At 50.2% G+C, this 27421-nt stretch overlaps 1 protein-coding gene and 1 long non-coding RNA gene across 2 annotated transcripts in view; one reads left to right on the forward strand and one right to left on the reverse strand.

Moving 5' to 3' along the window:
- On the forward strand, positions 1 to 27169 carry ZC3H12D (zinc finger CCCH-type containing 12D). The gene is made up of 7 exons (XM_072759452.1): positions 1 to 323; positions 7800 to 8174; positions 18144 to 18283; positions 22543 to 22777; positions 24700 to 24806; positions 26111 to 26235; positions 26308 to 27169. Exons 2-7 carry the CDS (start codon positions 7870 to 7872, stop codon positions 26794 to 26796), a joined length of 1401 nt encoding a protein of 466 aa, XP_072615553.1. The 5' UTR covers positions 1 to 323; positions 7800 to 7869; the 3' UTR covers positions 26797 to 27169.
- LOC140593756 (uncharacterized) overlaps positions 1 to 27421 on the reverse strand; it is a 69409-nt gene that overhangs the window by 14258 nt on the left and 27730 nt on the right. Inside the window, exon 3 of the long non-coding RNA XR_011994077.1 lies at positions 2267 to 2473. This is a non-coding gene — a long non-coding RNA (uncharacterized lncRNA). The remainder of the gene's footprint in view (positions 1 to 2266; positions 2474 to 27421) is intronic.

A 27421-nucleotide genomic window follows, 5' to 3' on the forward strand; every position in this document is an offset into this window, starting at 1 on the left:
AAACTTTGATTCGGTGACTCATGCTGGGGCGAAGGCTTCAAGTCTACCTCCCTCATTTGATTGCTTTCTTCTTTTCCTTTATTTAAAAAAAAAAAAAAAAACAACTCAAAGCAAAACTCCCTTGGCAGCTGAGCGTGACTCTGGCGTCCAGGAAGGAGAGCTTTGGCATGAAGTCCCTCCTAATGTCTGCGTGGCTCCCCCAGCTTGGGTGACACCTGGCTGACTGGGAGCAGAGCAGCGGTGTGGCAGCCGAGGGGAGCTGGGGGCGCTGAGGGGAGGAGCCCTGGTGTCCACTGCGGAGGCCGGAGGGACACGCCCTGCTGGTGAGTGCCTGCCCCTGGCCATCAATCCATATGACCCCCGTAGGCCCCCTGAAGACTTGGGTCCAGGGCTGGAGGAGAGAGACAGAACATAATGGGATGGGGAGGCAGTGGAGGGGGGGGTGCGGGTAGGTAGGAGAACAGTTCTTGGATTTGCATTATTCTGAGCAATTTGATTTCCCATGCCTTACATGATTTTCAGTACGCGGATAAAAAAAAATTAGGTGAAATCCTTGCTCATGTTAGCACAATTGTGTTTAATTTCATGAGGGCTTTCTTGGGAGAAGGATTAATTGGAGGAGCTCTTTGGTTTAAGTAAAAACTCCTGCTGTGATCTTTGGAGATATTTTAATTTTATGAAATCAGAAGGTCTAGAATGCTCAGGAACATTTTCAACCTGTCTCCAGGCTCTTAAAGGCATCTTGTAGACTAGATACTGATTTGGAGGTGTCTAGTTTCCTGGCAGATCAGGAATATTTGGCAGTGGCCCAAAGCCCTGTCTCTCCTTTTTTTTTTTTTTTAAGATTTTATTTTTTTATTCATGAGAGACACAGAGAGGGAGAAAGAGAGAGAGAGAGAGAGAGAGAGGCAGAGACACAGGCAGAGGGAGAAGCAGGCTCCATGCAGGGAGCCCGATGTGGGACTGGATCCCAAGCCCTGTCTCTCCTAAAGGACGACGGCTCTGTGGGCTTTGAGAAGGCCCACAAGGACAAATAAATCTTAATTGCAGGCAATTTTTACTAATCCCCTGTGGCCGTTAGAAACCTCAGCCATGCCTCCAGGATTAGGAAGTCCTCTCCAAGGCCCGGTGAAGCCAACCCAGGAGCCCCAATACTTGCCACATGAATAGGTTGGGTGTAGAAGATAGTGGAGGGTGGTTTTTAAAAAACTTATTTCAGAGCTGCCCTGGGGCATGAATCAGGGCTTCTGTGTACACACTTGTGTGTGTATCTAAAGTAACCTACAGCAGCACAGAAGAGCAGGACGCACGTTCAAGGAGAAAACAAAAGGCCAGGCCACCCATGCTCACAGCAGCGCTATTGACAGCGGCCAAAAGGTGGCAGCACCCCGAGTGTCCATCAGCAGGTGAACCGATAAACCAAAGGTGGTCTATAGACAGAATGGAAAGTTATTCAGCCTTAAAAAGGAAGAAAATTCTGATGTAGCCTTGCAACAGGGTGAGCCTTGAAAACATTATGCTGAGTGAAATAAGCCAGTCAGGAAAGGACAAATACTGGGTGATAACCCTTCGAGAAGGTACCTAGAGTCGTCAAACTCATAGAGGCGGAAAGTAGCGGTGTGGTTACTGGGAACAGTGGGGGGGAGAGAGAGCGGGGCGTCAGTGTCTCATGGGAACAGGGTTTCGGTCTTACAGGATGAAAAAGTTCTGGAAATGGATGGTGGTGATGGTTGCTTCATGCCACTGAACTGCACTCGTAAAGATCGTGACTCTGGGCAATTTTATGTTGTGGATAAATTACCACAATTAAAAAAAAAATTATAATGCCCTTTAAAAATCCCCCAAAAACGCGAGGCCAAAAACACAAATTTCGTGGGTTGAAGTCTTTGCCTACCTGTGACTTCCCCAAAATCTGACAAACTCCACTGATCTGAGCTGAGCGAGAAAACTGCACAGACCATGTTAACGAGAACTTTCTCCTCATCATGGCGATGACTGCTGGCTCTCCCAATGTGGTGGATGGCTCTGGGGCTGGTGGAGGAGAACAGGCACGGATTCGAGGGTCTGGGGCAGTGTGGTGAATGCAGGCGTCCTGGGGCCGATGCTTGCGCTCGCCTTGCCCTGTGGCCCCCTGAGCAGCCCCGGGCAGCACCCTCTGGGCCCGGCGGTGGCAGGCATCACCACCCTTGGGAGACCGGTCGCTCCCATTCATTAGCTGCGGGACCCCGGGTAAGTTGGCAAAACCTGTTTTCTTTAGTTTTCTTACTTGCGACAGGAGAGATGAGGTAGCCCTTTTACGTCCCCCACAGAGGTTGGGCTCTGCAAGGATACTATGGAAGGGAGCACTTCTAGCTCCCTGTGGAAGTGCGGGCGAGGCCGGCCACTGTCAGAGCTGCCAAGGAGGCGAAGATTTTCAAAGTGTCACTAATCATCTGTGCCGTTGGTGACTTCCAGTCAAGCTTGAGGAAGAAACCTGAAATGAAATTGTTCAAACTTTCAGGACTTAAAAATAGAAAGGGGTAAGATGCTGCTGGCGATGCTGCAGCTCAAAGACCGGGCATCTCAAGGGGCGGATTGTGTGGCCTGAGGAAGGCAGACCCCGCCTCCCCCACCTCAGGTTTCTGATTTAGAAGTTTTAAAAGGAAATGAAGTTGATTTTAAAGTCTCAAGGGGCAAAAGAAAGCCTGTGAAGTAGGTGGATTCTTTCAGTTGATTTTGTGTAAAAACAGCTCTCCTGTACCACGCATGACCTTTCAAAAGTCTCCTCAGAAAAAGGAGCTCTTTGGGGGGCACCTGGCTGGCTCAGTTGGTGGAGTGTTGCTACTCTTGATCTGGGGGTTGTGAGTTCGAGCCCCATATTGATTACTTTAAAAAATCTTAAAAAAAAAAAAAGGAAAAAGAAAAGAAAAGAAAAGAAAAGAAAAGAAAAGAAAAGAAAAGAAAAGAAAAGGAGCTCTTTTGGAACTTGTGTGGAGAGCTGCCGAGGACAAGGCCTCATGTGGCCACTCTCATTCCCCCGTCCCAGGTAAAAAGCCCCAGGTCTTTTCATTTTGAAAATGTTTTTGATGCTATCATACTGGACCACAAAGTTATAAAATCAGCATGGACTCTCCTTGCAGCTGTTACTTTGTGACTAAAGAGAAGTCACCTAGCCCAGCTGTATTTTGGTTTTTTTCTTTTCCGCAATAATAAGATGTTACCTCCCTCTTGAACACAACTCAAAGCAGCACATTACTTTGCCACTCTGCCACTGCTAACTGTATAACCTTGGCCCTGTGCCATTCTGAGCCTCAGTTTCTTCACCTGTGAAAAGGGAAGACTGTGATCTACTGTCTACCCACCAGGGAAGAGTCTCTACACCAAGGGGATCTTGAAACACTGAAGAGCTCTGTGAACACAAACTTCTGTGTTCATGCTGCCTGTCCCAACCTTTCTGCTTTTTCCTTCTCTCTTACTTTCGTTTCCTCTTTCTTTTCTTTCTCCCACCCCTCCTCTCTCTTCCCTTCTCTGTCTTTCAAATAAAAAAAAGTGCCATCTTATTGTGCATGCACAAGCAGGGAGGGGTGGAGGTGGGGGTGTATCTAGACCAGCAGGACTGGGAAGGACAGGGTGACAGTGGGTTCAGGCCTGGGGCAGGAAGGGGCAGGCCTCCAGGCAGAGGAAGGAAGAGCCTGAATGAAGGTCTGCAGGTCTCCTGAGAGCACATGGGTCTTTCGGGAACAGTGAGCAACCCCTGGTGTGAGGCTGGCCTGCCGGGCTGGGTGAATGTCCTCTTCCTCCATGGAGACTGGACCAAAGCTGGACCCCAGACTGAGAGAGCCACCGTCCTGAGAAGAAGGACTGGTCACTGGTCAAGGAGCAGGAGGTGAAGCTGGATTGGAAGAACATGGCCAAGGGGACTGGAGAGTGGGCCAGGCCTGGTGGAGAGGGCTTTGACTCTCATGCTCAAGAATTGTGACATTTACTCTGTACAGGATGGAAGGACAGAAATCTTTGTCCGTGGACTAGCTAGATTAGTGTTGTGGTGGGTGGGAGTCAGTGAGGATCCCTCACCTCCCCACAGATTGGTTGTGAATAGATTGAAATTGGACTATATATTAGTTTTTATGGACAGTGCCTGGTGCCTAGTAGGTGATCAGGAAGTGTTTATTACATGAATGAATGAGCTATGAGTGTAAAGGAGAGGGGGTGCTTATGGGAAATGTCCAGGAAGTAGTATGGGAAATTGTCCAGCTGGATGTAGAAGGGAGGGAAAGGGAAGAGTGAGAGGTGATCTTGAGATTTTTTTTTTTTCTTGAGATCTGGGGGACGCCATTCAATGAAATGGGAAGCCAAGAAAAAAATACGTGAGGAGGGAAGATTATTTTCAGCTTTGGACATCAGGTGAAGTAAACTATATTGAACTTCCCAATATACTAGCACTGTGCCAGGTGCTGGTGATGCTGGGGCAAATAGGTAGGAACGCAGCCCACAGTTTCTTGAGATACAGATAAAGGACAGATCAGCGTGTTCTAACAGAGCTGTGAGCAGTGCCTGGTAGATAGAGGACCACGCCACTCCTTCTGTTTGTGGACTCAGGGGTGACCAGTCTGAGTGGCGTTTGAGCTGGATCTTGAAGTTTGCCAAACCAAAAAGAGCATTCCAGGTGGAGAGGAAAGCATAAGCAGAAGCATAGTGATGAGAACCTTCTGGAATGCTTGGGAGCAGGGAGAGATTCAGCAAGGCTCAAAAGAAAGGGCCAGGTAGGCCAATGGTGGGAGGGGAGGTAGACCAGGGTCAGCACTCCATGGTGATGGCTCAGCAGGCTGCTCAGGATTTTGGTGTCTTTCTTGTAGTCACCACGGGGTCTGAGGATACTCCTAAGGAAGGGATTGACGTGGTCAGACTTGTTTTAGAAATGTACTGCTGGCTGTAAATGGGGGCTGGGCCAGATGCGGTGGCGGAGGACGGCCCATAGGATGCTGTGGCAGGGAGTTGGGTATGGGATGAAGAAGGTGTGGGTAGGGCAGGTGGGCAGCTCGATGTGAGAGAGTCCAGGTTGAAGGAGGGAAAGACCCTGCACGTCTGTCCTGGGGCCCTGGGTGACATGTCTATGTGTCACCTACATGGAACCATCTTCTTGGAAGTACCTACTGGAAAGCTCTGGATTTCAGAAGCAACTTTTGGTTTCAGAACTCCTTTTCACTTTTAATAACTATTAAGGATGCCAAAGAGCTTTCATTTATATGGGGTTATGTCCATCCATTGCAATGTACTTTATATTTTTTTAAAGATTTTGTTTATTTATTCATGAGAGAGACACACACAGAGAGAGAGAGAGAGAGAGAGGCAGAGACAGAGGCAGAGAGAGAAGCAGGCTCCATGCAGGGAGCCTGACGCGGGACTCGATCCCAAGACTCCAGGATCACGCCCCGGGCCAAAGGCAGGCGCTAAACTGCTGAGCCACCCAGGCTGCCCACAATGTACCTTATTAGAAACTAAAATTAAGAGGTGAAAAAATATTCCTTTACCTTAAACAATAATATACATTATTATTACATTAATACAAATGATGTATTTTTCCGAACAATAATTTTATTTTCCCAAACCAGAAAATTTGTAAGAAGACTGGCACCGATTTATATTTTGCAAATCTCTAATGTGTGGTTTTAGAAGACAGCTGGGTTTGCATACGGGCTCCTGCCTTGGCGCTGTCGCGATATCACACGACATGTCGTCTAATATTTGGCCGATGGCAGCATTCCAAGTCCCCACAGCACTTCATTCAAACAGCACGCAGGCCATTTACCGCACAGATTTATAAGCGCGGGTGCCTGGTGCCCAGCGAGGTCTGGGCCAGAAGCGCAGTCTGTAGGCTCCCTGGTGTGGGGGCAGGGGGAGGGCATGAGGGGCAGAGCAGGTGGCCTGGGCGGACCCCCTCCCCAGTACATGAGCAGAGACTAAGGAAAGAGCTGGAAAGACCTAGAAGACTCAGGCCAAGCTATATAACCCCGGGGAGGAAAGTTCCAAGAGGAAGTAGTCCAAAACTTTTTAATTTAAAATATGACAAGTGAGGGTGTGGTCCCCAGTGTGCAAAGCAGCAGAGAGGTTGTAGGAGGCAAGGCGTGTGACGCTGCTGTTGGGTTTGAGGAGGTCACTGGTGGGCTTGGGGGGCAGTCACTGAGCCGAGGTGGAGCGGGGCGACAAGGGGGGACAGCAGCAGGGCCGCTCTGTCCGGGAGACTGGCTGTGAAATCCCTTCTCCTGCCAGAGCCAGTCATGGTTGGTTCTGTTGGGGTTCCGGCCTCGGGGGGCTGGCCCTGCAGAGAACGGGGGCCCCGCTGAGAGCCTGGTGGGAAGATGCGGGTCCTGCAGAGGATGCCAGCAGGAGACTAGGGAGGGGAGACAGACACTTGTCCTACTGAGAGGAGGGCGGGCGACGAGCTGGGTGTGCGTGAGTGTCCCTCGAGCCTGATCTGTAACAGGGAGCAGTGGAAGGCAAGCTGCGCTTCCGTCATCAGGCGCCTGCTTCCACGCCACTGTTCACTCAACAAGTCCGCATAGAGCTTCAGCTGGGCCGGGCACTGCTCTGCATGCTGGGGATGAAGCGGGCAGCAGAACAGATAAATGGCATGGGAAAATTTCCCAAATGCATTTTTTAAAAAAGATTTATTTATTTATTCATGAGAGACACGGAGAGAGAGAGAGAGGCAGAGACACAGGCAGAGGGAGAAGCAGGCTCCATGCGGGGAACCCGACGTGGGACTCGATCCTGGGACTCCAGGATCACAACCTGAGCCCAAGGTAGACGCTCAACTGCTGAGCCACCCAGGTGTCCCTCCCAAATGCATTTTTAATAAGAAAAGCAAGTTGCTGAACAATCATACAGTATGATACTATTTATCTAAAAACAATCCCGCTAGGACAATATATGTGCGTATCTGTTGGCTACACAAGTCAAGAGGTAGGAAGAGCACTAGAAGGATACAAACAAATAGCAGGAGAGGCAAGTGGGACTTGGGGTTTGTACGAAGAGACATTACATCTTTTTATTCTTTATACTTGGGCATTGTTTTATATTTTTTCACAGTAAATATAATTTCATGATTCTTTTTTTTTAAAGATTTATTTCAGAGCATGTAAGAGTGTACAAGTGGGGGTAGAGGTAGAGGGGGGGGGGAGGCAGGCTCCCCACTGAGTGTGGACTCCAACGTAGGGCTCAATCTCAGGACCCTGAGATCGTGACCTGAACTGGAACTGAGAGCTGGATGTTTAACTGGCTGAGCCACCCGGGCACCCCCCAAATCTCCTCTTCTTATAAGGACACTAGTCATATTGGACCAGGGATTGTCCTAATGACCTCATTTTAACTTAATCAACTCTTTAAACAAAGACCCTATCTACAAATGCAGTCACATTCTGAGGTCCTGGGAGATTGGGCTTCTATGTATGAATCTGGGGGGTGGAGGCACGATTCAGCCCGTGACAGAGCCTCCGAAACATTTCTCTGCCTTTGTGCAAATGTTCCAAGTGCTGGGTGACCTGCTTGGCTGGCCTCGGCGCCTCTGGCCAGTGGATCCCTGCAGGGGCACATGTGTGGGGTGAAGGCCTCGGAAAGCGCACTAGTAAAAGCAGCACGATTGCATCTGTGGCTCCCCAACCGCACTGAGCAACTGAAAATCCCCAAGGGGACCAGGCAACATGATTTCCTGACAGATAAGGCGGGGAGGGAGCATGTTAATTTGCCCTCGCCCTCAGTAACCCCACAGCCTCCAGGCCAGGCTGCTCAGAAAACACCTGATGGATACTTTTTCTCTTTAGCTTATGCCAGCGTGGCTCTGCCAGAAGGAAACGGGGGCCCGACCTTCGCCAGGGGCCCAACTGGCACAGCATGGAGCGCTCAAGCAAGATGGAGTTCTTCCAGAAGCTGGGCTACAGCCGGGAGGACGTGGTCAGGGTGCTGGGCAAACTGGGTGAGGGCGCCCTGGTCAATGATGTGCTGCAGGAGCTGATCCAGACTGGCAGTCGCCCCGGGGCCCAGGAGGGCAGCGCTGCGCCCCTGCTCGTTCCCAGGGGCTCCTGCGCCACCCTGCACTCTGCCCAGCGTGGGCTGGCGGCAGAGCTGGAAGACGACTGCGGAGGCCCAGCCGGTTCCTTGCGACCCATAGTGATTGACGGCAGCAACGTGGCAATGAGGTACTTTTCTTCATCCTGTAGCCTCGGGGTGGGATACTGTCCCGTTTGCAGTAGTTTCATCCGGAGAGTTTGGGGGCTAGTGGATGGGCCTTTGAAACTCTGTTCCATCCCCTTGGTAGCTGTGTGGCCTTAAGTCACTTAACCTCTCTGAGCCTCACTTTTTCCATCTGTAATGTTGATATAAAACCTCCCTAGAAGGTAGCTGTAAGCAATGGAGCTGCACAAAATGCCAAGGACGGTGCCTGACAAAGAGTTAGCGTTCAGCGGGTGGGAGGTGCTATCACAGGAGCCCAGAGGGAGGCTCTCTTCTGAGGAAGGCAGTAGGTGCCTGGGGAGGGGCCTAGCGCTGGGCCTTGCTGATGGTGGCTTCTAGAGTCTCTCTACCCAGCTGTAGCATCTCAAGTATCTACAGGTTAGAGAGCTCTGCTACTTCTCTCGGGGTAACGAGGATCAGATGGGAAACTGCCTGAACGGGAAGAAGCCCTCTTCTGGGGGCTGCTGCTCTGGTGGGGGTGTGGTTCCCTAGCAGGCTGGGGACGTGTGCTTGTGGCCTCTGAACCGCAGACACGCGTTGTCAGTATTTGCGTATTGGCATCTCTGTGTGTGTCAGCAACGAGCTCCTGATGCCCTGCCCCGTTGTCGTTCCCCGTGTGGCTGAAGTCAGCTTAGGGACGCTGTCCCAGCCCCAGCCACACGCCACGCCGGGCAGCGGGGAGGCTGTCTTCAAGCAGGTGTAGTTTTGTACTACTTGCCTTGGTTACAGGCGGGCAGATCCATAGGAAACTGGTCACTCATAGCTGGAAATAGACGACTTCCCCTTTCAAAAGCTGAGCCACTGATGGGAATTGGGAAAAGTGGTGTCACCTGCAGTGCTGAATGTGTCAAGACGGTGCTCGTCCTTTGGCTGACAGGTCCAGTGGCTTTCCCTGGGGGATTTGGGCTCGCTTTGGACTTAGCACTATAGGACAGAGCTTTGAAATAGTTCTTCCAGCACGGCCCAGTCCTAGGCGCTGTCCCTTTGTGCCTTGTTTGGTGTGTCCCGAGAGTGTTTGTTTGAGTTTTAGCCTGCCGGGTCACCCTGGGCTGGTCCTGGCATTGCTGTGACGTTCACACGCATGATCCCAGGTAGGCACCAGACAGGCCAGCCTATGAAGTCCTGCTTGATTCAAGATATCAGAGGGAGTTGAAAGGATTTTTAAGAACTTTTATGGTTCTCAGTGTCCTGGAAAGTCTGGGGATTGTGAGGGAGGATCCTCTGTGTGATCAGGACCTCTCCTTCATCCATATAAATGAGGCTTTAAAGATAAAAGGGTATTGCTTAAATTGAAAACCTTTCCCGCCCTAAGATTGTCCCAGCTCTGTGATTCCAGATCCAAAGAATGGCTGTGGGCTGGACGGACGATGACAGATGCTACAGGAAAGTGTGGGCGTGCTCTCCTGGGGACCAGAGAGTCTTTAGAAATTGTCTTGATAGGGTGGTGGTGGAGATTTTCAGTTGATGGAAACCTCTCTGTTGCTGCTTGGAACTCAGACTTAAATTGCATCTTCTCCTTGTGTGTGATCATGATGTGTCCCAGGTAAACCCATATATTCCCACCCCCACCTCCCACAGTTGTCATCAGTGTACTCCCTTCACGTGAGTTCAATCTGTGGGGGTGACAAATGGAAGCCACGATAAGCCATCCCTCAGGCTTATCATGAATGTGTCAGAATACTAATGCCTAAAAATCAACTCAGTCATCAAGAATGTATATGACTGTGTACATATATGTGCACGCACACACCTGTCTATATGCACACTCACATCCCATCCCTTTCCCCTGCCACCTGCGTCCCTGCTTAGGAAAAAGAGGCCCATTACATGACCACTACCTGGTGGGTGGGACTTGATTTGCTCAGAGCAAGTCCAGGAGATGGCCAGGGTCTGAGATCCTACCCCATCTCCCACTCCTTTGCCTACAATAATGCCTACTGTGTCCCCCAGCCAGCATTTCCATAGGACCCGTGACCCTCGGGCTCAGCCAGGTCCCAGTTACGGAGGATAGATTTTGGTGCGGGGCTCACCCTTTAGAGGCACCAAGTAGTTTGAAACCCAATATGATGTCTAGTTATTATCTGTTGACCTCGAAACTCAGTTAACCTCAGAAATGTGGTTTCTGAAAATTTTCCTTTCCTGAGGTTTTGTTATTATCACGGACTTTGCCATTCTCTGTTTTTCAAGAGGATACTGCTTCATATGCTGTCTGGCCTTGGGAGAAGTGAGAAAGGACCCCCCCCCCCCTTTTTAAATTGCATTATTTTTTTTGTTCAAATTCAATTAAATTCCTGGAGACCCGGGATCGAGTCCCACGTCCGGCTCCCAGTGCACGGAGCCTGCTTCTCCCTCTGCCTGTGTCTGCCTCTCTCTCTCTCTCTGACTATCATAAATAAATAAAAATTAAAAAAAAAACAAATTCAATTAATTAGTGTATAATGTATTATTGGTTTCAGAGGTAGAGCTCAGTGATTCATGAGTCTTATATAACACCCAGTGCTCATCACACCACGTGCCCTCCTTACTCCCCATCCCCTCCACCCCCCCTTCCAGCAGCCCTTTTTGTTTCCTATGATTAAGAGTCTCTTACGGTTTGTCCCCCTCTCTGATATCCTCTTGTTTTATTTTTTCCTCCCTTCCCCTATGATCCTCTGTTTTGTTTCTTAAATTCCACATATGATTTAGATCATATGATAATTGTCTTTCTCTGGTTGACTTATTTCGCTGAGCATAATACCCTCTAGTTCCATCCATGTCTTTGCAAATGGCAAGACTTCATTTTTGATGGCTAAGTAATATTCCATTGTGTGTGTGTGTGTGTGTGTGTGTGTGTGTGTGTGTGTGTGTGTATCTCACATCTTCTCTATCCATTCATCTGTTGATGAACATCTGGGCTCTTTCCACAGTTTGGCTATTGTGGACATGGCTGCTATAAACATTGGGGTGCAGGTGCCCCTTCAGATCACTACATTTGTATCTTTGGGGTAAATACTTAGTAGTGCAATTGCTGGGTCATAGGGTAGCTCTGTTTTCAACTTTTTGAGGAACCTCCACACTGTTTTCCTAGATTTTGTATACTCGCCCTTTATCTGATATGTCATTAGCAAACACCTACTCCCATTCTGTCCATTGTCTTTGGTTTTGTTGACTGTTTCCTTTGCTGTGCAAAAGCTTTTTATCTGATGGAGTCTTAATAGTTCATCTCTTGCCTTTGGGAACACATCTAGTAAGAAGTTACTGCGGCTGAGGTCACAAAAGTTGCTTCCTGCGTTCTCCTCTAGGGTTTTGATGGATTTCTATTTAACATTTGAGTCTTTCATCCATTATGAGTCTGTTTTTGTGTATGGTGTGAAGGTATGGTCCAGTTTCATTCTTCTGCATGTGGCTAATTTTCTCAACACCAATTGTTGAAGAGACTGTCTTTTTCCATTATATCTTCTTTTCTGCTTTGTTGAAGATTAGTTGACCACAGAGTTGAGGGTCCGTTTCTGGGTTCTCTACTCTGTTCCATTGTTATGTGTCTGCCTCTGTGCCAGTACTGTCTTGAAAATTACAGCTTTATAATAGAGCTTGGAGTCCAGAATTGTGATGCCACCAGTTTTGGTTTTCTCTTTCAACATTCCTGTGGCTATTTGGGGTCTTTTCTGGTTCCATACAAATTTTAGGATTATTTGTTCCAACTTTATGAAATAAGTTGATGGTATTTTGATAGAGATTGCAATGAATGGGTATCTTGCTCTAGGTAGCATAGACATTTTAACAATATTTGTTCTTCTAATCCATGAGCATGGAACATTTTTCCATTTCTTTGTGTCTTCCTCAATTTCTTTCATGAGTGTTCTATAGTTTTCTAAGTATAGAAACTTTGCCTCTTTGGTTAGGTTTATTCCTAGGTATCTTATGGTTTTGGATGCAATTGTAAATGGAATCAATTCCTTAATTTATCTCTCTTCTATCTCATTGTTAGTGTATAGAAATGCAACTGATTTCTGTGCATTGATGTTATATCATGGAAGTGGGGAAGGACCAAAAAGTCAGATTGGAACACATGTCCTTGCTGCCTCAAGGAGCCTTTAGGAGTCTAAAGATCTGAAACCTGACCTCTAGCCGAGAGCTGCCCAATAAAACTCCTGTTAAGGATGGAAAGTTCTATACCTGCACTGTCCATTACGATGGTCACTTGACACATGGGGTTGCTAAGCACTTGGAATGTGGCTATTGTGACCAAGGAGCTGAATTTTAAATTTTATTTCTTTGAATTAATTTAAATGTAAATGTAAATGGCCACATGTGGTAAGTGCCTATATATTGGACTGTACAGACCTAGCCTTTCAGCTGTGTGACCTGAGTGAGTCACCTGACTGACTGACTTATTTATTTATTTATTTATTTATAAATTTAATTCATGAGAGACACAGAGAGAGAGGCAGAGACATAGGCAGAGGAAGAAGCAGGCTCCCTGTGGGAAGCCCAATGCAGGACTTGATCCCAGGACTCCGGGATCATGCACTGAGCTAAAGGCAGACCTCAACCACTGAGCCATCCAGATGTACCCCCCCCTGATATTTTTGAGCCCTGTTTATGCAGTGAAGAGGTTGGGCTAAATAATAACAATAATAATCTTACATGGCTTTTTCATCTGTGACATTCTAGGATTCAAGGTGATTATTTTATGCATGCGTGAAACGAATCAATGCACTTTTCTTATAAAAGAATTTCTCTTCTTCTGCAGAGGTTCAGAGAGAGTAGGTAAGTTGCCCAAGGTCACAGAGCAGAAAGTGCCAGCTCTGCTTTCAGAGCTCTTTCCACAGCCCTGCACTTGCTCCAGCACCATGCATCTTTAGCTTTCCCCGGTCCAGCCTTCGAAACTGTCCAGGGTAGGAGACTGACCCCATGAATTTTTATTCTGGGGCCAGAGGCTGCCAGTGTGGACCAGAGCCTTCCCAAGCAGGATGAGCCACGACTTGCCTGTTGCAGACAGGACGTGCTGCGACCCCCCACTCCCCAACCAGGGGCCAAGTGCTCTCTGTAGGATCAATGCCCAGGATGCCTCTCCTGCTGCTGTCAGCCTGCTGAGGCCATCACATGTGCATTGAAAGGTGGCTCTGGTGGACCAGCAGCATATACACTGATTCCAAGCACAGTCCCTGACTTCGCAGGGTGTGGTGTGTTCATGCAAGCACGCACATGTGAATGTACGTGAGACAGGAGGTTTGAGCTCAGCACTCAGGTACTTTGCACTTGTCCCTAAGGACAGTGTCCAGCGGGCTTGAACAAGACGGTGACTTTCACGGAAGATGTGTTAAGAGCTGCATCACGGTGTTGGGGGGAGCCCCGATTCTCACATGCCAACTACCACCAGCTTTGCTTGTCTGGCAAACTTTCAAGTGCCTGCTGGGTTGTACATTCTGTAGGCAAGTTTAGGAAAAGTGTGAGTTGAAAGACTTCAGCGTGGGGGAGAAACCACCTGATAATTTCACATCCTCTTGCTGCCCCGGACAAGGGTTTCATTTAAATGTGCCCTCATTTTAGGGCACACAGGGCTTTTTGTTTGAGTTGTCATTTACATTTTTAAACTCTTAGAAACCTCAGCAGAATCTGGCTTATTCTGGAGTCACAAATCTTCAGTGACGAGAGCTCAGGTCTGCAAGGGGAGATTTATCAGCCTCCTGTCAGTGGGTCACTAGTAGAGGATGTGCTCCTGGACTGGGGGGTCAATCCTGCTTCTGAGCTCCTGAGTTGACTTTGACTGATGCCGGCTTTGGGCTCCTACCTAGGTCTGCACCTGTTTATCCTTCTATAAGATGAAGGATTCTCTTCCCCCTGACCTGAGCTGGGGAGAGATCTTTTGGTGAAAGGGCTATAAACCTCAGGTTCTGAGTATGTGCAATTTAACCCCAGATAAGAAACAGAGTGGAAAGAGTGGTGCGTCTTTCCATCTCATACTCTGAAGGCACCACCACTTCTCTTTTCCTTTCCTCCCACCCCACAGCCACCTCTTTGCGCTTCAGGAGACTGTGCTGTGAGTGTCTAACTTCTGTAGGACCTCCTGGGGAATAGTCCATGGCTGTGCAAACTGTGGCTGCCCCAGACCTAATTGTCCTGACAGAGTTTGCCTCAGCCACCAGCCCACTTCCCCTTACCACCCTCCCTTCATTCAAAACCTACCTCATCTGTCTCCATTTCCTAGGGCCTGGCTCTCAGCTTGCAGTCTGATGAACTGGTTCACAGTGATGTTAATAAGCGCTAAGGTCCCTCTCCAAACTCAAACCTTGTAACAGTAGGTGACTTATGCTCCAAAGGAAATGCTGTCTTGATCTCAGGGACAGAGACTGGGAGAGGCAGGAATAAATGGAATAAGAGATGGAGGGAGGAGGAGTTTGCAACCCAAGAGACCAGGCTCTGAGATCTGCCACTAGGTTAGAGAATGGGCACATTTCTTTGCTTTAGTTTCCTCAAGGGTGCCATGGTATGAAGGTCACTTCCTCAGGGGCTCACTGTAATGATTGAAATGCAAAGTGCAAAGTGGCCTGGTACACAGGACACTCTACGAATATTAAAAATGAGCTCCAAGAAGCAGGAATGAGGTCTATCTTGTTCACAGGTCTCTAAGAACCTAGCACAGATCCTCATTGAAGATGTTTATAAATCGATGTTGAGTGAGTGGAGGGATGCACAAATGACCAGGTGCTTCTGCATTTCCATCTGTGTGCCGAGCAGTGGGGTCCGAGGGTGGCCATGGGTGCTTTCTTACCTGACAAGGAGCTCTGCAGGCTTGTAGAGAGAGACCCCCATGTGGTGAGAAAGTGGTCCCTGCTTGTGGCTTCAATCCTGCTATGGCCCAGGGCTTTCTGTGGTCAGGAATAGGGCACCCATAATGGGGTTTTGAGGTTGGTAAAAAGAAATGTGGCAAGGATTGAACAATAATAATCTTCACATCTTAAAAGAGACCTGAAGGTTCGGAGGAGAGGTCGAGGTGGAGGTGTGTGGGAATCCAGTCCTGCAAAACTATAGACCTGAATGAAAACCCTCCATTCCAGAGACACCAGCTTAGTGATTCTAGGGGTCAGCTCCTGACTTCCCTTGCCTAGAGTCAAAGCTGGAAGGGAGAACACTTCTTAGGGAGGGAGAAAGGCTATGGGCAAATCTATGCTTGTTCCATCTTCTCCTGAACTTAATGGTATTCATCACTGTTTTGAAACTCTTGGCTAAGGGTCTGCCATCTTGGAGTCTTGTGTCAGAGAGGCCATGGGACCGATATTTGCTGCATGAAGCCGACGGTAGTAGCTTTCCTTAGTTTTTCTCTTCCTGAACTCCTGAACTATCAAACCCTTCCCCTCCACATGACCCCAGCCAGGGCCACGGCAGGCTGGGGTCCTGACCATCATCACCAGAACGCATTGCTCTGCTAACCTTTGCCTCTTCAGAGGGATTTGGTTCATCCTCATCACTGAACGTGCCTCCTCCAACCACATACCTGTCAAAGGTGTGTAGTCACAGAAGCAGATAGGAAGTCCCCAAAAAGAGAGCACTCAAGAAATCATTTTAAAAGAATTGTGGTAGTGATATGTTTACTTGAGAACTGATGGACTTCATTGCAGCTGACAGGGGTGTTTGGGGGTGGGGTGGGGGTGAGGTGTCATCAGTAGTTCACATTCCTGCTTCAATGTGCACAGAAATTAGACCTTCTTTTCTAGGATAGATACAATCTCTTCCTTACTTGTTTAGGTAGTAGAGAGGGGCAAACCTAAACTTACCAGTTTGTGATATTTCAGTGTCTTCTACCTTCTGGATGACTTGGGGTTCATGTTTCCTCTCCCTCCCCTACTCTTCCCCCAAATGGCATCTGGGGGCTTTGGGACCTGACATTGGCTGGGAGAGGGGGGTCTGGGACCCTCACTGGGCTCTGCTACAGAGTGGCTGGTCTGGCCTGGTCTGGCTTCCAGAATGGTCAATGTTGAAGGGTCATTGGTCCCCTTTAGCCTTTTGGGATGCCATACTGGCTTAAAGTTCTGCTCTCCCCCTCACAGGGGCCTATTTGTCCATCCCCAGGCCTTGTCAGTCCACCAGGTCTGGTGGCAAGGGATCCAGGGGTGTTGCTTCCAGCTCACCAGTCTGTCGCGTCCCCCTAAGGCAGCGCTGAAGTCCTGTAGGATGCTGCACTTGCTAAAACCAAGATTTCTCCCAGAGACTTGTGACCTGCCTAGGCTGTGCTGGGAGACAAGCCTTTGGCCTCCTCTTCACGGCCATCCTGATGTTTCTACACCTCCCCCTCCCCTTCTGGCTCAGGGGGTAGAGCAGGTGGGGGATGAGGGGGTTAGGACCCTGTGAAAGACCTCTTCTTTCTCCCTCTATCACCTTCCTTTTTTCACCTTCCTCTGGGGCAGAGGGACTTGCTGTCCACTTCCTCTTCCCTTCACCACAGACTCTGATATTTTTTCTCCTTACTGTTTGCATATAAGCTTCCCAGCGTGGCCTCAATGGCCAGAGGGCTATTTTCTCTAAACCGGAAGACACTACCAGTGTAGGACACAAGGCCTGGTTCCTGATTCCTCACTGGAGCCGAAGCAATTCAGAGTTCTCATGTATCTCCACAAAGCCTGACTTTCAGTACTATTGACTAATGTTTCCAAAGCCTTCCATTTTTCTCTTACAAACCTCACCCGCCACGGATCAGCCTGAGCGATGTTTTCAGACTTCAAGGATCCCTCTGAGCAACCCCTGGCTGCTTCCTTCCTGTGGCTTGCACGATGCAGTGCTCCTCAGGGTTTACTTCCTAGTGGTCCCATAGACCTTTTCTGTGTCTTCTATGAGATTGTCCTACCCTCTCCATGACCAGCTATTGAGTTCCAGAGTGCCGTCAGATGCATCCTCCAGGCCTCTCGCTCTCCCTCCAGGGTGTCAGGCAATTCTCTCTCCACTGTGGCTCCAGCTGTTGTGTCAGCACAGATGCCCTACACTGATCACCCAGAACTCTCTTTGAGACCCAAGCTGTGTACTTAGTGTTTCCTCCTAGAGGGCACAGAGGCTCCTCCAACTCAGTGTGTATCCATGACAAAACTTGTGGTCTTTCCTCCAAACACTGTCCTCCTCCAGAAATCCCCATGTCAATAAGGAGCCCACTAGCTACAAGAGCCAGAGATCTGGAAGCTTCCTCAGTGCCTTCTTCTCTATCACCCTGTATCCCATCTGTCACCACATTCTGGAGATTTTCCCTTCTGAGTACCTCTCAGGTTCATCTACCCTTCTCCCTTACCCACCACCACCCAGGAGGTCCAAGTCACCATCCAGTTTTGCTTTGATGACTGTGACAGTTTCTTAATTGGGACCTTGCTCCCTTCCCATCATCCCTCTGTGCTGCCAGATTGAGCTTTTGGAAACATACACTGGATCATATCACATCACATCACATCACATCACATAGACCCCTAGTCTTCAAATCCTTCTATGACTTCTCATTCCTCTTAGGAAAAGAAAAGTCTTCAAGAAGGCATGCAAGGCCTTACCTGGTTTTGGGCCTCCTCTCACACTGCTCTCTTTTTCCTACCTCCATCAACGCTTCAGTAGAATTTGTGGGGCACATTGACCTCCTTACTTGGACTTGGGGAGCCTCATAACACATTTACATCCCTCTCTTAGGCTGAAGATGACTACTCTCCTCCATCTTATCTTGGTCCTTATTAGCTTCAGGTGAAAAGGGGTTCTTGTCTATTAATCCTTGGAACCCAAGACCCTCTTTATACGTATATGATCAATAGCTTTATGGTGCCAGTTAAAGGATACCTTTTTTTTTTCAAGGAATGAACTATTTTTAAAATGCAGATTTTCCTGATTCCCTTTGATTATAAGACTGTGATTCAGGATATTCCCAGGGGAAATCACGCTTCAGGAATTCTCTCTGTGACTCTACAAATTTCTCTGTTTTCCCATTGAAGCCATGGAAACAAAGAAGTCTTCTCTTGCCGGGGAATCCAGCTGGCTGTGGACTGGTTCAGGGACAGAGGACACACCTACATCAAGGTTTTTGTTCCATCCTGGAGGAAAGACCCACCAAGATCCGACACCCCTATTAGAGGTACGATGGAGGAGGCATATGCTCAAGCAGTACTATACACCTTTCCTTGGTAGTTCTCCTGACAATTACAGTCAAGTATCTACTGAGCTATTTGTGTAATAATGTCTGTCTTTCTCACTGGACTGTATGAAAGCACCAACTATAGATAGTCACTGCCATAGTGCTGGTACCTGGCATAATATTTGGCATATAGTAGATACTCCATACCAAGTTGTCAAATAGATGAATAAACAAATTATTTTGTCTTTTAGTGTGAATGACTAAGTCCCCAAAATAATTGTATGCAGAGGAAGAGGGAGAAGCAGACCCCCTACTGAGCAAGGAGCTGGACCTGGGGCTCACTCCCAGGGTCCTGGGATCATGACCTGAGCCAGAGGCAGATGCTTAACTGACTGACCCACCCAGGCACCCCCTTCTTTCAGCCTTTTAACCAAAAGTTTTTAGTGGTGTTTTTAATGGTTACCAATTACTGCTTCTTCTGTTTCAGATTCTCTGCCTTTCTTTTTTGAATAAAATTATACTCTTATCTTAGGGATGAAGTATCTGTTGCCTATTTCTATACTAATGCAGACTTTAAGAAGTTCTGTTAGTTCTGTGAATCCTCTTTATTTTTTCTGGGGCCAGTTCTCTCTACCTCTCTCTCTGTATGTGTGTGCTGTTAAGTTTTCTCAAGTCCAGTGATTGTTTGGTTGCTAGTTTTTATTTGCAAATAAAGAGTCAGGTTGGTCAGACATATCTGTGTGACTTCCTTGCGTTTTCTCTCCTGGCATGTGGATCTTTCCTGGAGTGGCAGGGCTGACCATCAGTGTTGACTGGCAGATTTTGCTTGGTCATGGAGCAGGCAGGCCGCTGGGCAGCCCTACCTACGCGCATTGCAATGCCACAGCAATGATGGTTTTACTCTAGATGGCCAAAGGCCACATGGGAACCTCCTCCTTCCTAGTTATATCTCACTTTCCCGATAGCGATAAGGGTAGGGAAAGGGTGGATGCACCTGCCCCACGAGCAGCCCTCACCCTGACTTCTGCCCACACCCCACTCCCTCTCCACGGGCCTGAACGCTCTGGGTCTCTGCAGGGAGAATGGTACCCCCTCTGCTTCAGCCTTCTATACGCATTCTGGGGTGTGGCTCCCTACCTACTGCGGGGTCAGTAAGGTTTCCTGGGTTTGCTGCTCTCCTGGTTTCATTGCTATTATTCTGTGTTTGCTGCTTTTCTGTGGCTCATTATACCATGATAATGGGCCCCCTCCCCATTTTGTATCTCTTCACTGCCACTTCAATGGAATTGTGAGAAAGAGGTGGGGATAAATGCGTGTGCTCAGTTCTTCACCATGAACTGGTTACCCCAAATTATTCTTTACTGTCTGAACATGGAGAATGGTGGCTCTCTGATAGTTGTGTAATCTTTAAATACAGTATAGGTAGAGGCTAGAGAAATCACTCTGGGGTAGGGAAGGAGTTTTTAAACAAGTCATAGCAAGTGCAGAGCTTCAGGGGAAAGATTCATAAATTTGACTGCATTAAAATAAAAGCTCTGTTCATTAGTGGATACCACAGAAGCAAAAAAATGAAAAGACAAGCCTTGAACTGGGAGAGGCTATCCATCACACATTCCTGATGAAGGATGTACTGTCCAGAATCGATAGACAGCTTCTCCAAATTAATAAGACAAAGACAAAGGAGCAACAGAAAGATGAACTAAAGCATGAATAGGCCTTTCACAGAAGAGAAAACATAAATGGCCAATAAACGTAAGAAAAGATGCTCAACCTCATTAGTATCCAAAGAAATGCAAAATAAAACCACAATAAGAGGCCACTGTACACCCACTAGATTGGCAAAAATTCAGAAACCTGGAAATGCCAAGCATTGACAAAATCTTCTAAACTGCTGTGTTGGGTAGTAACTTGATATACCCACTTTGGAAAACAATTCAGCATTGTCTTGGGAAGTGCCTTGCCCTATGGCTCAGCAATATCACTCTTGGGGGTACTCCCTAGAACCATCCTTGTACTTCTGTCCCCAGAGACTTAGACGCAGAACTGACAGCAGTGAACATATGGATGTGGCCAAACCTCCCCAAGAAAACGTTAAAGGAAGAAAGCACATGAACAAGAATACGTACATATAATTCCATTTGAGTAAAGTCTAGAGGGTCCTAATCACATTAAAAATATGGACATCAAGGACTGGAATCTAAATTAAAAAATTTTTTTAAATAAAAAATTGAATAAATAACCACATAAAGTTAAAAAACTAAAACAAAAAAAATAAAAAAATTGTAATACTTTGATTAGCCTAACCTTTTAGATCAATTTTTATAGGAAACAACACTTGAGAAGACTAGTAAAGAAATAAGGCATGAGGGGTGCCTCGGTGGCTCAGTGGTTGGGTGTCTGCCTGAGGCTCTGGTGGTGATCCCGGGTCCTGGGATCCAGCCCCACCGGGTCTCCCTGCTCAGCGGAAGGGAGTCTACTTCTCCAGCTGGCCCCACCCCCACTCCTGCTTGCTCTCTGTCTCTGAAATAAAATAAGATCTTAAAAAAAAAAAAAAGGAAGAGGGCATGAAAGAATAAAAAAACAATTTTTGCTCTTAATGGATAATGGTTTGTAAACTCTCAAATGTTAGATGGCATAAGAAATATCTACTGTAGAGAGAGGTCATAATGATATGCAGAATGTTACCATATTGGACCCTGCTCATTATAGTTTTAAGACTATAATCTTGTGGTCTTTCTCAGAAGCAGAATTCAACACCTTTTTAAAAAATATTTTATTTATTTATTTGAGAGAGAGCAAGTGCACAAGTAGGGGGAGCGGCAGGCAGAGGGAGAGGGAGAAGCAGACTCGCTGCTGAGCAGAGAGCCCAATGCAGGGCTTGATCCCAGGACCCTGAGATCATGACCAGAGCCAAAGGCAGACACTTAACAGCTTAACCGACTGAGCCACCCAGGCACCCCCAGAATTCAACACTTGACGGTTGTTTCTCTTACTTGTACATATGTCAACGTGTAAAGACATCCAAGTGAAACCTGAAAATAAATAGCAAAGCATAGAAAAAAATAGTCCTTTTGGGGGATGCATACATAGGCATTTTTAAAAATGGAAGGAAGGGAAAAAAATGGAAGGAAGGGAATTATAAACACAAAGTTCTAAAAATTGGGCTTAGGTTGAGGGGAGCAGCAAAGTGGGGGGACAATGAGGACTCCAGAAGTGTGGCCACGCCCTATTTCTCTAAGGGATCACTGCATAGGTGGCTTTAAAATGTACCCTTTGTGCCCTGTATGCATTATGTACTTTGTCGAAGTCTGGACACCATGTCACATAGGAAAGGATGTAGATTTGAAGGAAGAAACAATTTGTGAAGAATATGCTAATGCTCTTCCATGTTCTGAGTAACTGTTACCCGTAGAAGGGATTTTTTTTTTCATGCCTCCAAAGGCAAAACTAAGGTCAGAGAGTGGACTTTCCAGGGATGTGGATTTTAGTTCCTCTAAGAGACCTTGTGGCACCTGATACATGTTCACCTCCTCACCAGGCTGCACAAGAGCTGTCACCCACATGAGCTCATCCAGTCTCCTCATAGACCCTGAGGATGTGAAAGAGGACTTACTATCCTCCTTTTATAGTAAATGCAAAATCTGATGCTCAGAGAGGGATGAGGTACCAGCTGAGACCAGAACCCAGCTTATAGATTCTTAATACCAGACTCTTCTGGTTACATTCTTGTGTTCCTCAGAGCTGTTATGGTATGCTCTATCCTGAAGGCGTCTCAGTACCATGGGCAGGAAGAACAGTGGCTCTGAGCTATGGGCCCAAGCAGAAGCCTTCTAGGTGGATGCAAGTCTCCTAGTAACTTCTGAGGCATTGCCAGGATTCCAGTTAAATGTGAATGTCTTTCTCCAGAAGGACTCTTCTGGGTCTCCTGTGGTAGGGGTGTTATGGCATGTAACTAGAGAAAGGATAGAAGCTATGGCTTCCCTCTACCTTCTAAAGTGACCCTTCTCAGGACCCTTGTCATGACTTGGGCGGGACAGAAGCCAAGAGTCCTCTTGACCTCAGGCTGCTGGCAAATTCCTCTCAAGACCTCTGAGCTCCTCACCTGCCAGGCTGGGCCATGGATGGGGAGGAGGGAGTTGGCTTGGAGAAGCTCCTTGAGCTGCCGACCAGGCTCAGTGACGTTGAGAATGGCTTTAGGGGCAGGGGTCCCGCCCCTAAAGCCGCTACATTCTGTGTCCTGCCTGCCCTGCGCCCCCCAGAGCAGCACGTACTGGAGGAGCTGGAGAGGCAGGCGGTGCTCGTCTACACCCCGTCCCGCAAGGTCAATGGCAAGCGGGTGGTCTGCTACGATGACCGCTACATTGTGAAGGTGGCCTACGAGCAGGATGGTGTCATCGTCTCCAACGACAATTACCGTGACCTTCAGAGCGAGAACCCCGAGTGGAAGTGGTTCATCGAGCAGAGGCTGCTCATGTTCTCCTTCGTCAACGATCGGTATGTGGTGGCATGTGGGGTCCTGGCGCAGGGGGCTGGGGTGACTGGCAGAAAAAGCCACTCCAACCAGTGTATGCCCAGTAGGCACACCACGCCAAAGCAAAGGACACCAAAGGCTAGGGGGAATTGTACCCCATAAGAGGTAGCAGTTACTTTCAGGCCATGCCAGGACATGGTTGCCCCTATATCACCTTCCTAAACCCCAGGGCAGATGCTTGCAAGCAGCTACCTCCCAGGAACCCCTATGGTCATTTCCACATAATCAAGGCCAGCAGTTCCCTCTATCCAGCTCAGGCCCAGAGAAATCTGGCAATTCTGGGTTCCAGAAGCTCTTCACTGAAGTCTGATAGATCATGGCTGCCTTTGGTCTGGACACAGCCCGGGGCCCCAGCCAAGTCCTTTTGACGCACTGGCCTCTGCTAAGGGCCTGCCAGAAGGTCCCCTGGCTGCCAGAAGGCAGAGCCTGCCTGCCTGTGGGTGAGGACGCCTGCCCTGGTGCCCCGGGCATGTCCATAGGGCCCTCTTGGCCCAGCTCGCCGTGGCCAACGCCCGGCAGAGAGCAGGAGGTGAAGCCTTTGGGAACCTCTAATAACCGCAGTGGGCGGCTCCCCAGATTCTTGGTCAGGGCCCAACTCCAAGAAGCTGGCTGTGTAGCTGGGATCTGAGCCACAGAGGCTGCCCGGGACTGGGGATTGCCCAGCGCTGGGCTGGCCTCCTCTACATGGTCTGCACCGTGAGACTCAGTGTGACACTTGACTCTCAGAGGGACACCAACCCATTAAAATCAGGCCCCCTATTTAGGATCTACAACTCCTCTCATGGAACCTCTGTATGGCCTAGAAGTCCCTCCTGGGAACAAAAGTATTCATGTGAAAAAAAAACGATGACACTAAAGGAGGGAAGTATTCCTTCCAAGGCATGTTTTCCCCTCTGAGCTGTGGGCACGCCCAGGATGTGTTCCCTTTCCTGGTGAGACTTAACGCTGGGGAGACAGAAGGGGCAGAGTGGGGGCAGGTAGTATTCAAGAACTGGGTGGGGGTCCGGCAGCCCCAGAAGCTGAGACCAACCCCAGAGCCCCCTGGGTTTGAAGAGGAGGTGCTGGGCCTCTACTCAGGCTCCGTGTGCCCGCCACACCTGGGATCTGCTTCTTCACTGGCTCACTGGCTGGCATTTCAAGCTCGATTAATGTTTATCCCCCACCTGTACATATCCAGGGCTGCGGGGCAACACAGGAGAAATGGAATCTGAGTAGGGGACCCCACAGGCCTAGGGTTGTCTGTAGCCCTGTGGAGGTCTCAGACCTGATGTTGAGAACAGAGGGCAAGCAGTTTATTTTTTATTTTTATTTATTTATTTTAAAAGATTTTATTTATTTATTCATGAGAGACACAGAGAGAGAGAGGCAGAGATACAGGCAGAGGGAGAAGCAGGCTCCCCATGGGGAGCCCCATGTGGGACTCGATCCTGGAACCTCAGGATCACACCCTGAGCCAAAGGCAGACGGTCAACCACTGAGCCACCCAGGCAGACCAAGGGAACGCGTCCCGGGGGAGCCCTAGAGCAATTATGTTTCAGTTTTAGTGGATAAAAATCACCTGGAAAGTTGTTAAAAATGCAGATTCCTGAACCGCCTGAGTGTCTGATCAAACAGGACTTGTGCGAAGCCCGGACCCTGCACTCTGCTGAGCTAGGTGATTCTGGCCCTGCTGGAGAAACTCCCAGAGGCCTCGGCTGCTCTCCGGAGGTCCCTGCTCGGCCCTCGTGGGCTCAGCGAGAAGGAAGGCTTGTACTGCTGCAAATGCTACACAGCCCCTGGGTGGGAGAAAGAGCCGGCACGGGAGCCCAGGCCCAGGCTACGCCGGGTGCTGCCCGCGGGTGCCGGTGGTGAGCTTCCTGCAATCGCCCCCTGTGCTTGTTTACAGGTTCATGCCTCCTGATGACCCCTTGGGCCGCCGGGGACCCACCCTGAGCAACTTCCTGAGCAGGACGCCAAAGCCCCCAGAGCCCTCCTGGCAGCACTGCCCCTACGGTGGGTAGCACCCCTGCCTCGTGATCCCTGTCCAGGTCTCAGGTCGGGGCGGCACTCGAGGCAGAGTCGGAAGTGCTGGCCTTGGGCTCCAGTCCTAACTAGCTGTGTGACCCTGGAGAGCTAATTTCCCCTCTCTGGCCAGCACTTGCCGACAGGGTTATCATAAGGATGAACTGTCGCATGGGAGCCTCTGTGAGGGCCACATGCAGGGGTCACACACAGGGCAGAGCTGTACTCGGGAAGCCTGGAGGCTGTGTGGTCTCCCAGCTCAGTCCCGTCACCTGGCACTTTGGCACCTTGAGTCCGAGTCCTGCCCCACCATCCCGCCCCATACCTTCATGGACTTCGGTCCGTGCTATCCATCAAGAATGAAGGACTTTATCCCAGAGCACTCCTAGCCAGCTCTTCTACTAACTTGATTTATCAGGGTCATTTGTTTGTTTAACATCCCCAGGCCTTCTTTCCTGTGTCCATAGAAGCTAATTTATTTTGTTTTTAAAGATTTTATTTATTTATTCATGAGAGACACACACACGGAAAGACACACACACACACACACACAGAGGCAGAGAGAGAAGCAGGCTCCATGCAGGGAACCCCATGTGGGACTCGATCCCGGGTCTCCAAGATCACACCCTGGGCTGAAAGTGGTGCTAAACCGCTGAGCCACCCGGGCTGCTCTAGAAGTTTTATACAGATTTTATTTATTTATTCACGAGACAGAGAAAAGCAGAGACATATGCTGGGGGAGAAGCAGGCTCCTTGCAGGGAGCCCGCTGGGGAACTCGATGCCCCCCGCCGGGGTCACGCCCTCACCCGAAGGCATATGCTCCACCACGGAGCCTGGAGCCACCCAGGCGTCCCTAAGAACCTTAGGTGATATTCGAAGTCACTTCTTACTAGCATTAAGGCGGCCACACATGCACATTCAGGTTGGCTCATCTTGCTCCCATTCACTCTCAGAAGCGTCCAGGTCTGGGCGGTAAATTACTCGATCCCCTCTGTTAGGGCAGTCTGTAGGGAGAGGGCAATGGTCAGCAGGAGGGATGAGGCCAATGGTGGAAACTGAGGCAGAACTGGAGGTGCGGTCCCGTGCCGTGCGCACCTGCGCCCGGTCCATCCTCCAGGGCGGCCCTGGGGAAGCGGGGCCGAAGGTCACGGGTCTGTTTCCGAGCCCCCACACCGCCGGTCCACCGGCCCGAAGCAGCTCGCGGCCCGCGCCTCTCCCCACCGCGTCGCGCCCAGTCGCGCCCCTCCCGCCCGAGGTCTCACCCCTGTCCCCCCCACCCCCCCGCCCCTTCCAGGCAAGAAGTGCACCTACGGCGTCAAGTGCAAGTTCTTCCACCCCGAGAGGCCGCGCGCGGCGCCGCTGGCGGTGGCCGACGAGCTGCGCGCGCAGACGCGGGCGGGGCGGGGCGCGGGCGGCGAGGCGGGGCGGCGGCGGGGCGCGCGCGCGGCGGGCGGGGCGGGGCGGGGCGGGCCCCGGGGCAATGCGGCCGAGCCGGGCGCGCGCAGCCCGCCCCCCCCGCGGCCCGCGCCCGACGCCGCGGCGCTCGGAGGCCGCTTCTCGCGGCTCGCGCTCGGCGGCGCCCCGGGGCTCGGCGCGGCGGCCCCTGCGGACGCCTCCCCCGCGCCCCGGCCGCTCGGGGGGCGCTGCCCCGGGGCCGCGCACGCCGACCTGCCGCCCCCGCGCCCGCGGGCCGCCGAGGCGCGCGCCCTCCCGCCGGAGGCCGGCCGGGTCGCGGGCCGCTGGGCCTGGGCGGAGGGCGGCTGGGGCGACGGCGCCTTCGGGGGGCCCGCGGGGTCCCCGGCCGCAGCCCCGGGCGCGGGGGAGGCGCGCGCGCGGGCGCGCAGGGCGCTGTGCGGCATCTTCCCGCCGCAGCAGGTGGACGGCGTCATGGCCCTGTTCCCCGCGCTCTCCGACGTCGCCAGGCTCATCCTGCTCATCCAGAAATTCCAGAGGTCGGGGGCGCCGGCGGGGACGTCCTGAGAGCTCGTCCTTGCCACCGCCAGGGATGTCGCAGCCTCGCCTGCCTGCACCCTGGGGCACAGCCCCTGCTCTGTGCACCCCCTTTTCTTAAAGACGGTCGGGGGCAGCGGCCTCGGCCTCAGCCTGCCCGCGGTGGCACCTGATGACCCTCGCGGACACTGCGGGGCTTGCCCCTGCAGCTCCAGGTCCTGCAGAGAAAGGCCGGCCCCTTCCATGGACGGAGTGGTCCCTTCTGTCTGCAAGACCCCGCGGCCCCTGACAGCCCAAGGGTTTGTCCAGAGCACTCCACGGCTGTTTTGTCAAGCTGCACCTGGGATCCACGAGTGGGTCGCAAGATCAGTGTAATGGGTCACGCCAGAAAGAGTGGCAGAGGAGATCCCAGAGCCCACCCCACGTCACCAAGCGAAGTGTGAGACTCCTGCGTGCTAGCTCCGTGTGTGCCCCGTGTGTGCCCCGTGTGCCCTGGCCAGCCATGCAGACTGAATGCGGGTCACGGGCAAACGTTTGAAAAATCCTGGTAAATGGCCTTCAATTTCATTGCATCAAATCACATTTGAACTATGTAGTGAGTTGCCTGATGGAGGTTTTGGCATCGGGAGGTTTTCATAGGAGCTGTTTCTTACCC

Source organism: Vulpes vulpes, chromosome 1, assembly GCF_048418805.1.
Source record: "Vulpes vulpes isolate BD-2025 chromosome 1, VulVul3, whole genome shotgun sequence".
Lineage (NCBI taxonomy): Eukaryota > Metazoa > Chordata > Mammalia > Carnivora > Canidae > Vulpes > Vulpes vulpes.